At 45.7% G+C, this 13038-nt stretch overlaps 1 protein-coding gene across 2 annotated transcripts in view; it reads right to left on the bottom strand.

Annotated features, from left to right (window-relative positions):
- The window catches only part of LOC126456986 (neither inactivation nor afterpotential protein C), a 390163-nt gene that overhangs the window by 171794 nt on the left and 205331 nt on the right, over positions 1-13038 (bottom strand). For both annotated transcript variants that reach the window (XM_050092949.1, XM_050092948.1), the window contains exon 16: positions 9267-9589. In XM_050092949.1, coding sequence (XP_049948906.1) covers positions 9267-9589 — 323 coding nt within the window. The remainder of the gene's footprint in view (positions 1-9266; positions 9590-13038) is intronic.

Below are 13038 nucleotides of genomic sequence, written 5' to 3' on the forward strand. Positions count from 1 at the left end.
GTCAGATCCCCCATCATGGATTATAAAAGGCTGAAGAGAGACAGGAGGGCGCATGGCTTGTCACATGATAGATAAGAAGGGGAATGGCTTGTCACGTGATGTATAAGGAGGGCGTGGCGTGTTACGTGATAAGGGGTGTGGCTGCCAACATATTTGATTGTTATGTCGTTATACCTGCATATAGCGCAGCTTCTTGCCTTGTGCAATCAACCCGACGGGAAAATGTCAGATTGACTCAGAATGCTTATACACTCCTGGAAATGGAAAAAAGAACACATTGACACCGGTGTGTCAGACCCACCATACTTGCTCCGGACACTGCGAGAGGGCTGTACAAGCAATGATCACACGCACGGCACAGCGGACACACCAGGAACCGCGGTGTTGGCCGTCGAATGGCGCTAGCTGCGCAGCATTTGTGCACCACCGCCGTCAGTGTCAGCCAGTTTGCCGTGGCATACGGAGCTCCATCGCAGTCTTTAACACTGGTAGCATGCCGCGACAGCGTGGGCGTGAACCGTATGTGCAGTTGACGGACTTTGAGCGAGGGCGTATAGTGGGCATGCGGGAGGCCGGGTGGACGTACCGCCGAATTGCTCAACACGTGGGGCGTGAGGTCTCCGCAGTACCTCGATGTTGTCGCCAGTGGTCGGCGGAAGGTGCACGTGCCCGTCGACCTAGGACCGGACCGCAGCGACGCACGGATGCACGCCAAGACCGTAGGATCCTACGCAGTGCCGTAGGGGACCGCACCGCCACTTCCCAGCAAATTAGGGACACTGTTGCTCCTGGGGTATCGGCGAGGACCATTTGCAACCGTCTCCATGAAGCTGGGCTACGGTCCCGCACACCGTTAGGCCGTCTTCCGCTCACGCCCCAACATCGTGCAGCCCGCCTCCAGTGGTGTCGCGACAGGCGTGAATGGAGGGACGAATGGAGACGTGTCGTCTTCAGCGGTCTGCACGTCCAGCACGAACGCTGGTCCAACTGAGGCGCCAGGTGGAAATGGCATGGCAAGCCGTTCCACAGGACTACATCCAGCATCTCTACGATCGTCTCCATGGGAGAATAGCAGCCTGCATTGCTGCGAAAGGTGGATATACACTGTACTAGTGCTGACATTGTGCATGCTCTGTTGCCTGTGTCTATGTGCCTGTGGCTCTGTCAGTGTGATCATGTGATGTATCTGACCCCAGGGATGTGTCAATAAAGTTTCCCCTTCCTGGGACAATGAATTCACGGTGTTCTTATTTCAATTTCCAGGAGTGTAGATGTTACGAGGACTATTCGGAAAGTGAGGAACGATCGGTTTCGAATTGGAAACCACATTGAAAATCCGATATGCCTTTGCACAGATGTGTTGTGCAGTGGCTCTAGTATGCCTGCAGATACCGTCACGTCGTTCTTCTTCAGTTCTGAGCTCACAACGTGAATGCATAAAGATACCTAGAAAACAGTGTCTCCCTCCGAGTATGCCCAGAGATTTCGCCTGATTTCATGCAACCCCACATAATGCAACTGTCATGAAGTTCCTTCTAAATGACAATTCTCGGCCGCCCACTGCAGAGGCTATGAAATGCTCCTGCAGCATTTTGGATAGGAAGTGTTAGGTCACCCACCAAGCAGCAGGGACTTGGCGCCCTCTGATTTCCATCTCTGCTCTTCTATTTTGGCACAAACAACGAGATGAAGTCCAGTGTAGAAAATTGTCGGAAAACATAGGAGGCTGCATCCTACGACGAGGGTGTTGGAAAGTTGGTACAACGCTACGATAGATATCTAAGTCGGAGCAGCGACTGTGTAGGGAAGTAGCTCTAAAGTGTTGGTAACTGTTGCAATTAAAATAGTTTTGATTTTCACGTGGTTTCCATTTCGCGACCGATCGTTCCTTACTTTCCGAATAGCCTTCGTACTACGTGCCACACGACGTCAAAATTCATTCGCCGCAGTACTAGGAAACGTTGATAAAGTTTAAGAAAAGCTACAACTGTTCACAGCGAATTGTGCCTTGTTGACTGTGTACATGAAGTGTTCGACTGTAGCATCTTATACAGTCTTTCTTGACAATCGTAGCCGGCAGTTGTGGCTGAGCGGTTCTAGGCGCTTCAGTCTGGAACCGTGCGACCGCTACGGTCCCAGGTCCGAATCCTGCCTCGGACATGGATGTGTTTGATGTCCTTAGGTTAGTTAGGTTTAAGTAGTTCTAAATTCTAGCGGACTGATGACCTCAGATGCTAAGTCCCATAGTGCTCAGAGCCATTTGAACCATTTGACAATCTTATTCAATGTTCACTTCAGATTTGTTCCTACGATACCTCAAACATTATTTTATCACTGCGCCTACTCATTCAGTTGCCAATGGAGCGAGAAGTCCACTCACTGAACACATTTGCCGCTGGCAAGAAGACGACATAGGACACGGCCAACCGATAAAGCTCGTATTTGGCAGGTCGCTTGTGTACAACCTAAAATGAAAAACGCCGAGCTTTTTGGCTCAAAAACTCCGTTTTTGAGAAGACTGTCCGTTAAGTTTATGACGGGCAATCGGCTCAGAAATGACGAGATCAATAGACAGTAGGAAACTGAGCATTTTTCGTCACATATATGGGGTCTGCAAACATATATTTTTCTAAAAATCGAGGGAAGAAACTTTTTCGACTTCAGCTGAGGTACCCATATGGCATGCATTGGTAAAGGAAAACACCGCTGGAGTAGCGACCAAGGTACCTGTCCCTGAATCAGAGAACCTATGTTCGATTCCCAGTTACATTCTGCAGTTTTTACATTTTTCTTGTTTTTCTCATGATAACTGGTAGGAATAGGAAGGTTTATAAGGCAAGTAACGCAATAGGGAATAATAACAAGCAAAGAAATTTATCAAACGACTTGGATTAGTAAAGAATTAAGTATTTAATCCTGGTCCCTTACAATGACTCTTTCACTTACTGTTACATGTCTTCAATTTCCTTCGAAAAAGTTAGATGGATGTAACTCGACATTTAAACATTCGAAGCAAATATACTCAGAGCCCCAAGAACAACTAACGGATGCAATCTTCGCGCAAAAACATCGCTCCTTCCGAAGATTTGATGGAAAACGAACGTGGTTTACATTTAAAAATATTTCTTTTTAGTGAATTAATTTTGATGCATACCACGCACATTGTCTGAAAAATCTGTGCTGAAAGTTATCATGAATTATGCTGTGAATCGTTATTCCATCCACCGGTTGTACAATTCCCCTGGCTTACCAGGGAAAGTCTCGAAATAGAGTTTTTAACTAATAATTTGATGGCTGACACACAGGTGTGTAGTTTGGCAGTATTACTCCTACCGTGCAAGTCGGCTGACCTTCTTTATCTATAATTATAAATATCATCATGACGGTGTTCGTTTCTCCAGCTCAGGAATTCAGTATTAGACAAAACATGTCATTACCAACGTGTGGTTTTAAAATGTTCTCAAGATATGTTTTGTAAATCGAATTCTTCTAATTACGGGATTTGGACCATATGAAGTAAACGTTATTTAACGAGTTCGCTAAGCTATTGACCTTCTCTATCACTAGTTTCTTATAAGAACGGGAAAATTTAAGGCAAGAGCCTGTGATGGGTTTTTCGGTTGCTTGATTCGGATTAGCCAAACAGCGAGGTCATCGGTCCCATCGGATTAGGGAAGGGCGGGGATGGAAGTCGGCCATGCTATCCTGGCATTTGCCTGACGCGATTTAGGGAAATCACGGAAATCCTAAATCACGACGGCCGGACGCGGGTTTGAACCGTCGTACTCCCGAATGCGAGTCCAGTATGCTAACCACTGCACCACCTTGCTCGGTGAACGTGTACGAATAAGTTATTTTAAGTACGCTACCAACTGCGGCAACGGTTATTTTTCTCGCTCATGCAACAACGAGCGCCGAATGCTCGCCTTCACAGCAGTCTCCCTCGGAATGGTTTTCATGCAACGTCTTAAAATTTGAATTTTTTGCTAATCCAAGACTTCTGGGAAATTTACTTGCCTACTTTGTTATTATTTCTTACTGCTTTACTTATCTTGCTAACGCTTCTACTTCGAGCAGTTTTGTTGCGGAAAACAATAATGGAAACATACTGCAGAATGCAACTGAGAGTTGAGCACAGGTTCTCTGCTTCCGAGCCAGCTGCCCTGGTTACTCCAGCGGTGCTTTCGTTTAACTGTGTATACCTTATGGGTACATAAACTAAAGTAGAAAAAAATTTAAAAAATTCTTTCCTCGATTTCTAGGAAATTATGCTTTGTGAACCCCATACATGTTGATGAAAAATACTCTTTTGCTGAGCTAAAACATCCTGTCGTCTTTCATTTTAGGTTATACAGCTGGAGCGGATTGCAGAGTGGGGGGAAACCGACGCGCTCGCTCTGAAAAGTGCAAGTTTTTCGAAGTTAATAGAATCGTAAAAATTGTGTAATAGCGTGGTAGCACAACTCTTTGCGAAGACGGTTTTAGATTTAAAAAAAAAACAATTACTTTAGGGACGTCCCCTGAGAAGATCAAGCCAGTTACCGACAGAGCCTTTTTTTTTTTTTTTTAAAAAAAAGAAATGATACATCTCGAAAAATATTAATAGTTTTTAATTTTTCGAACAAGTATTTTTTTTTACTTAGCGCGGGCTATAGTCACAGTCAATAAATAGAAAGTATGGGAATGTGAATGTTAACGAGTTATAGAGAAATCGATTTTTAACAGTTTTTCGATATATGTCTGAATGCAAGAAAGTAGTCGATTAGTATAAAAAAAGCAATCGATAGATCTTTTTAAATCCACATTTTTCTGTCGGAGCTATAGCTTATTACTTATTTAAGAACAACCTTTTTTTTCAACTCTGCAGATTTCCTTTGGCCATATTCACCACCATTGATCGCTTTTTATGAAAAAGAAACTATTTCAATTTTAATTTTCTGTACGCTCAGATTTTTTGTTGTCAGATAGTAATATTTTGCATACACTTCTCTAAAGTGTCAAGGTGGGCCAGATCACTTCAGGTCTATCGTATAGGAGAACCCTGCCTTTACCGAAGGCTGGAGAACAGCCGCAGTTCCGCGGCACAGAAAAAACGACCGCGGATTGGAAGCGATACGTTACAAAATTAGGCTAGTTACAGTGCGCAACAGAGACATTTAAGCAATCATTCTACCCACGCTCCATACGGGACCGGAACGGGAAGAAAGCCTCACATGTTGTAGCATGATAAGTACCCTCTACCACCCACTTCGCAATGGTTTACAAAGTATGCATGGAGATGCAGATGTAGGCACCCCAGAGATATAAGAGTTTGGGGCAGTCTCGCCCGAAGCTCTGCAGAGTTCACGAAACGAAATTGACGGCGGCTGCCGTGCGTGTGTGGAGAATTTTTTTGTGGGCTAAGCTTGACGACTGAGGGAGGCTGGTAGGAACTGAAATTCGACAGCAGACTACAGAAGAACTCATGTGTTCCCTAGTCAATAACGTTTTTAGTTGCAGTGGTATGAACGTTATGTTATTGTATCTGCTACAATAGCAAAAGAAAAATAAACCCATTGCAAGTCGAAGTAGTCAAACTGAACTCCTTTAACGCCTCTTCGACAACGAGGTCATTAGAGACGGAGCACAAGCCCGGATTAGGAGAGGAGGGGAAGGAAATCGGCCATTTTCTTTTCAAAGGGACCGCCCCTACACTTGTCTGGCGCGATTTATAGAAATCACGGAAAACCTAACTGTGGATGGCCGGACGGGGATTTGAACCGTCGTCCTTCCGAATGCGAGTCCAGTAACCACTACGCTACCTTGCTCGGTTTGCTCAATAGAACCGTGACATTAATGTAACAAAGCGGTAGTGTTGCACACTAATGACAAAAACGTGCCGAAGTATGTTTCGGCGAGAAAACAACTTAAGAAGTATTTGCATTTCTTATAAACAGCTGAAACCAAATGCCATTAAATTGAAGTTTGCCTGTTGAGTTCCGTTTAAGTATCACCGGCGGATGTTTCTTTAATGATTTTCCTGACGTTTCTACCTATTTGTTGTTCTTCACGTCTACCATGCTGGCGAAACCCTAGGAAGATCGTTAAATAAACGCTGGTCGAAGATCCCGAGGCAAAAGCCATGCAGTACGTCAACAAGCTTCAACAATTTTGTGCTATAAAAGAGATTTTCTATTTCCTCGGTGTTTGCTTGCGCGGCATTGCGGAAGAGTCGCCTAGTGGTGAAAGACAGGAGAGAATCACAGGAGCATATCGCAATGCCCTAACTAGTCACTGCTCATCTTCAGACTGTCAGTAGATGAAAAAGAGGATACGAAGAATCATTGTATAACCCATAAAATCTGACAAATACCTATCTATCTGAAGAAAAAACGAGTAAAATCTTACCTAAACGTACGTACTACAAGCTGTTTCCGTTGCGGTAAATGGAAATGAGCTTCAACAATAATGAAGACAACAGCAGGTAAGGGACGAGGTTTAGTAGACGAGCTGAAATGCTCTCTTTATCTACTGTTAAATGTCTGCATTCCCGAAGAGAACATCTACATCGGCAGACTTTTATAACTACTCTACATTCATCAGAACTAAGGCATTTATAACAAATTTTAAAATTAAAAATTTTTTAGAACAACTTTTTCAATTTGATCATTTTAACGAAGAGAGGACAGGTGGTTCTTTCTTTCCTATTTCAATCTATTGACAGTCTGAAGATGATCAACGGCTCGTCGAAACAGCTTACAGTCCTGTCAAATGCTCGTATCCGTGTGTCGTGAAAGACATAAAATGTGAAATAACGTAAGCCACTCATTTAAACTCTAACAAGGGGTGGTCCCCCAGGGATGGCGATAAATTTGCTGAAACCACGTATACGTTGGTGTTCTTTGGGGTCCCAATCGTCACTCCCTTATGGGCCCTCTTTTGTTAGTAAACGACAAAAAAGAATTCTTCGTTGTCAGTTAGAATCTTGAAAATAGCACTGATCAGCGGTTAAGTTATTTGGCTGGTATGGTGAGGGGTGGATGTGTGTGATGTCCTTAGGTTAGTTAGGTTTAAGTAGTTCTAAGTTCTAGGGGACTGATGACCACAGCTGTTAAGTCCCATAGTGCTCAGAGCCATTTGAACCATTTGGTGAGGGGTCTTGTTTGAGTCACATCGGGTGCTATATTTTTTTTTAGATTTTTGTCAAAACGATTGTGATCGTTATTTTTAGTCAAGTATTTGGTTTAAATATAATACTTTTTTATTTGTAAATCATGTAAGCGTCATTTTAATGAGCATATTAACTTTACTGTCTGCTCTTTTTTTTCACTTCCTTATATTCTTTTTTCCATTTGGAATCTTTGCTCATATAATTTTAATTATTTCGATTTAGTTTTCACCGTTTTATATTTTCCTCAATATTTTTGCAACTGTTGCTGCTATTAACCATTTTGCTTCAGTGTCGTTTTGTTTATGAGACCTTCAGTGTAGATGCCCATCTACATTACTTTATTCATGTTGCGAGAAGAATTTATGTTTTAAACGTTAATATGACGATTGCATTGTATTGTATTGAATTGAACTGGGCACCTAGAAAGGACGGAGAGGCGTCGTCCCCGCCGAAGCCCTCAGTGGCTCTGAGCACTATGGGACTCAACTGCTGTGGTTATCAGTCTCCTAGAACTTAGAACTACTTAAACCTAACTAACCTAAGGACATCACACACATCCATGCCCGAGGCAGGATTCGAACCTGCGACCGTAGCAGTCGCACGGTTCCGGACTGCTCGCCTAGAACCGCGAGACCACCGCGGCCGGCAAGCCCTCAGTGGTACACAACCCCACAACAGGCTACAGCAGTCCACTCACCCCACCGCCGCCCCACACCGAACCTAGGGTTACTGTGCAGTTCGGCCCCCAGTGGACCACCCCTCTCCCCCCCCCCCCCTCCCCCCTCTGGGAGCGTATCACAGCAGACGAATATAACCCCAATTATGGTGTACGCGTACGTGGAGGAAGTGTTTGCGCAGCAATCGCCGACATAGTGTAATTGGGGCGGAATAAGGGGGACCAGCCCGCATACACCGAGGCAGATGGAAAACCGCCTTAAAAACCATCCACAGACTGGTCGGCACACCGGACCTCGACACTAATCCGCCGGGCGGATTCGTGCCGGGGACCGGCACGCCTTCCAGCCCGGAACGCAATGCATTAGACCGCACGGCTAACCGGGTGGGCGATATAACGTTTACCATCAAAAAGATTGGGAAAAAAATTTTTTTCACCACTGCACGGCCACAATAAAATCAACTATTTCGTAGTTTGTTTTCTAACCGATTGATCGGTATAACTAAACGTTCAAATATTACGACTGATAACTGAAAGCCGCCCGGTGTGGCCGAGCGGTTCTAGGCGCTTCAGTCTCGAACCGCGCGACCGCTATGGTCGCAGATTCGAATCCTGCCTCGGGTATGGATGTGTGTGATGTCCTTAGCTTAGTTAGGTTTAAGTAATTCTAAGTTCTAGGGGACTGATGACCTCAGATGTCAAGTCCCGTAGTGTTCAGAGCCATTTGATAAAGGAAAGTAATTAAAATTACATGGGTAAATATTCCAAATGAAAAAAGAATAGAAAGTAAAAAGTGTGAGAAATAAAAAGGTAATGCAATGATAAACTGGAGAAACAATGAAATGGAAGAGAAAGCTGACATGTTTAAGCCAATTAATTGAATAAAAGCCGCGTTGGATTAGCCGAGCGGTCTAAGGGCGCTGCAGTCATGGACTGTGCGGCTGGTCCCGGCGGAGGTTCGAGTCCTCTCTCGGGCGTGGGTGTGTGTGTTTGTACTTAGGATAATTTAGGTTAAGTAGTATGTAAGCTTAGGGACTGATGACCTTAGTAGTTAAGTCCCATAAGATTTCACACTCATTTGAATTGAATAAAAATAATAATCAATTATTTCGATAAAGATGTAATAAATAAATAAATAGCATCAACAAGACTAGAACTGATAACCTTCAGGATACCAGATAGATAAATTGATCGTTTTTTTCCCTGGGTACAGCGAAGAATTCTTTTTTGCCGATTACTGGCAAACGAGGACCCACCAGGGTCTGCAGAATGTGGTATGCTGGGCAATAACCGACACCACCGTGTAGGTTACTTTCAAAATATTCGGTTCTGCTCCTGAGGACGTCCCATTCTAAGACAGTACGCCATTTATTGAAAAGTCGAGAGAGAGAGAGAGAGAGAGAGAGAGAGAGAGAGAGAGAGAGGGAGAGAGGCACTCACCCTCATGCGGGTGTTCTCGGCGACGAGCGCGCGGCCCCACTTGCTCTTCTTCTTCTCGGTGGAGGGCGTGGTGGCCGCCTCCTGCTCCTCCGGGGTGAAGGTGAGGTTTCCGGGCCGCGACAGCTGGTTGGTGAACAGCTGCCGGATGACCGGGTCGGTCGACTGCCGCAGCGTCTCGATCATCTCGGGCGGCAGGAAGTCCCGGTTCTTCTCGGCCATGTCCGTCGCGTTGTACGTCACCTTGCCCGTGTAGTGCGCCACGCTGAACTCGAACGGCCCGGTGGCGCGCAGGTGCGGGCCCTTGGACGAGCCTCGTAGGGTTTCTGTACAGACGAAGCTCAGGTTTCACCTTGGTTCCTGACGAAGCCACGATGGAATTACCGGAAACATGCAAATCAGTAGACGTGGGAGAGTGATGCACATGTACAGACAAACACACGATTAAAGTTTCAGAAAAATTGGATGATTTATTCAAGATAAAAAGCATCAAAAACTGACTAAGTCAAAAAAGCGCTGGTCCATCTCTGGTCCTTATGCAAGCAGTTATTATTCTGCTTAGCACTGATTGACGGAGTAGTTGGATGTCCTCCTAAGGGATATTGCGCCAACTTCTGTCCTACTAGCGTGTTAGATCGTCAAAACCCCGAGATACATCACTGGCCATTACAATTGCTACACCAAGAAGAAATGCAGATGATAAACGGGTATTCATTGGACAAATATGTTATACCAGAACTGACATGTGATTACATTTTCGCGCAATTTGGGTGCGTAGAGGCTGAAAAATCAGTATCCAGAACAACCACCTCTGGCCGTAATAACGGCCTTGATACGCCTGGGCATTGAGTCAAACAGAGCTTGGATGGCGTGTACAGGTACAGCTGCCCATGCAGCTTCAACACGGTAAAACAGTTAATCAAGAGTAGTGACTGACGCATTGTCACGAACCAGTTGTTCGGCCACCATTGACCAGACGTTTTCAATTGGTGAGAGACCTGGAGAATGTGCTGGCCAGGGCAGCAGTCGAACATTTTCTGTATCCAGAAAGGCCCGTGCAGGACCTGCAACATTCCGTCGTGCATTATCCTGCTGAAATGTAGGGTTTCGCAGGGATCGAATGAAGGGTAGAGCCACGGGTCGTAACACATCTGAAATGCAACGTCCACTGTTCAAAGTGCCGTCAGTGCGAACAAGAGGTGACCGAGACGTGTAACCAGTGGCACCACATACCATCACGCCTGGTGATACGCCAGTATGGCGATGACGAATACACGCTTCCAATGTGCGTTCACCGCGATGTCACCAAACACGGATGCGACCATCATGAAGTTGTAAACAGAACCTGGATTCATCCGAAAAAAAATGACGTTTTGCCATTCGTGCACCCAGGTTCGTCGTTGAGTACACCATCGCAGGCGCTCCTGTCTGTGATGCAGCGTCAGAGGTAACCGCAGCCATGGCCTCCGAGCTGATAGTCCATGCTGCTGCAAACGTCGTCGAACTGTTCGTGCAGATGGTTGTTGTCTTGCACACGTCCCCATCTGTTGACTCGGGGATCGAGACGTGGCTGCACGATCCGTACAGCCATGCGGATAAGATGCCTGTGCTAGTGACACGACGGCGTTGGGATCCAGCACGGATTTCCGTATTAACCTCCTGAACCCACCGATTCCATATTCAGCTAACAGTCATTGGATCTCCATCAACGCGAGCAGCAATGTCGCGATACGGTAAACCGCAATCGCGATAGGCTACAATCCGACCTTTATCAAAGTCGGAAACGTAATGGTACGCATTTCTCCTCCTTACACGAGGCATCACAACAACGTTTCACCAGGCAACTGCTGTTTGTGTATGAGAAATCAGTTGGAAACTTTCCTCTTGTCAGCCCGTTGTAGGTGTCGCCACCGGCGCCAACCTTGTGTGAATGCTCTGAGAAGTTAATCATTTGCATGTCACAGAATCTTCCTCCTGTCGGTTAAATTTCGCGTTTGTAGCACGTAATCTTCGTGGTGTAGCAATTTTAATGGCCAGTAGTGTAGTTGGACGATTCAGCCCATAATGCTCCAAATGTTCTCAATTGGGAGAGGCTGTCTGTCTTGTTGGCCAAATTAGTGTTTGGCAAGCGCGAAGGTAAGCAGTAGAAACTCTCGATATATGTGGATGGGCATTACTTTGCTGAAATAATGGTTCAAATGGCTCGGAGCACTATGCGACTTAAATTCTGAGGTCATCAGTCTCCCAGAACTTAGAACTACTTAAACCTAAATAACCTAAGGATATCACACATATCCATGCCCGAGGCAGGATTCGAACCTGCGACCGCAGCGGTCGCGCTGTTCCAGACTGTAGCGCCTAGAACCGGTCGGCCACCCCGGTCGGATTTGCTGAAATAGAAGCAAACGATGGCTTGCTATGAATGGCGACAAAACGGGTCGTATAATATGTCGACGTACCGCTGCGCTGTAAGGGTGTCGCGGATGACAACCAAAGGGGTCCTGCTGTATAAAGAAATGGCACCCCAGACTACCACTTCACCTTGTCGGGATGCATGGCAGGTGACATTCAGGCTGGTGTCCCACCACTGACCAGGACATCTCCAGAATCGTCTTCGCTGGCCATTGGGGCTCGTCACTGAAGGAAATTCCACTACAGTCAACGAGATTCCAGGCCGAATGTGCCCAGCACTACTACAGACAGGCTTGTTGGTTTATAGAGGTCAAGACTAGTCGGCACAAGGGGCACCGTGTGCTTTCTGAGAGCCAAGTATTAACGGTCCTTGGACTCACTGTAAACTACTGCACGCCAGACCTATGGCCAGGATGAATCCAAAGCTCTGAATGCCTCGCTGATGACTGCTCTGACAGCTCGTTCTGCAGTCTGCCTAGGTCGACTGCTTCATTCTTGACACTGTGTTCGGCCATGGTTCAGCCATTCCTGCCACGATCGTCGAACAGTGGCTTCGCTCCTATTCAAATGTCGAGCGATTCGCCGATTACTCCAACCGGATTCTTTGAAACTAATTGCACGTCCTCTCTCAGATGCTGACATCTGCAGATATTTTTCACACGCCTGTCTGCGAGGCATAGTTATTGTCCAACTGAATACATGGAATAAAATTCGGGAAGACTTTCTGTGCCATGCCATTAGCACGGTTAGAATGTGCTGCAGCTGCCGCCAAAGTTTACAATTCAGGTTTCAATTTTTCGACGATACCTGTATGAATATCAGTACGTGGCCAATGTTCGTAACTCCTTAGTGGTGCGTTTTTTTATTCATGATCTTTAATCTAGACAACCTATCACACCACATCAGTCCAAAACATATCGAGACTGGAAAAAAATAGAGAAAAGTTAAAAAGGTCGTTTTAATGCTACAGCTTTTCTAATAGTCTATCTCCACTAGAGTATAGCGCACGGTGTAAGGTGGCAGATTTTAGCACCTTACATGATATTTATTCAGAAAATAATATACGACAAATACCACGCAGATAGAGAGAGCCATTTGACAGAACGATACTAGTATCAACATATCAAGGTTAATACTGGTACATAAGATTTTAGAACCGTGCATGTTATCATTGGGAAGGCGGTTTTGACGGACACAGGAAAGAGTTGTTTGTGATGTCGAGCAAGCGAAGTGGCCGGCAGCTGGCCGGTGCTTCACACGGCGGCTGCTTTGTCGGTTGAGTGTCACTTGTGACCACAGGGGGTATTGGGGGAGCCTGAGACCACACACGTGGAAGATGAGAGAGAGGACGTACGTGCGAGAC

This window comes from Schistocerca serialis, chromosome 2, assembly GCF_023864345.2.
Source record: "Schistocerca serialis cubense isolate TAMUIC-IGC-003099 chromosome 2, iqSchSeri2.2, whole genome shotgun sequence".
In the NCBI taxonomy this organism is placed as follows: Eukaryota; Metazoa; Arthropoda; class Insecta; order Orthoptera; family Acrididae; genus Schistocerca; species Schistocerca serialis.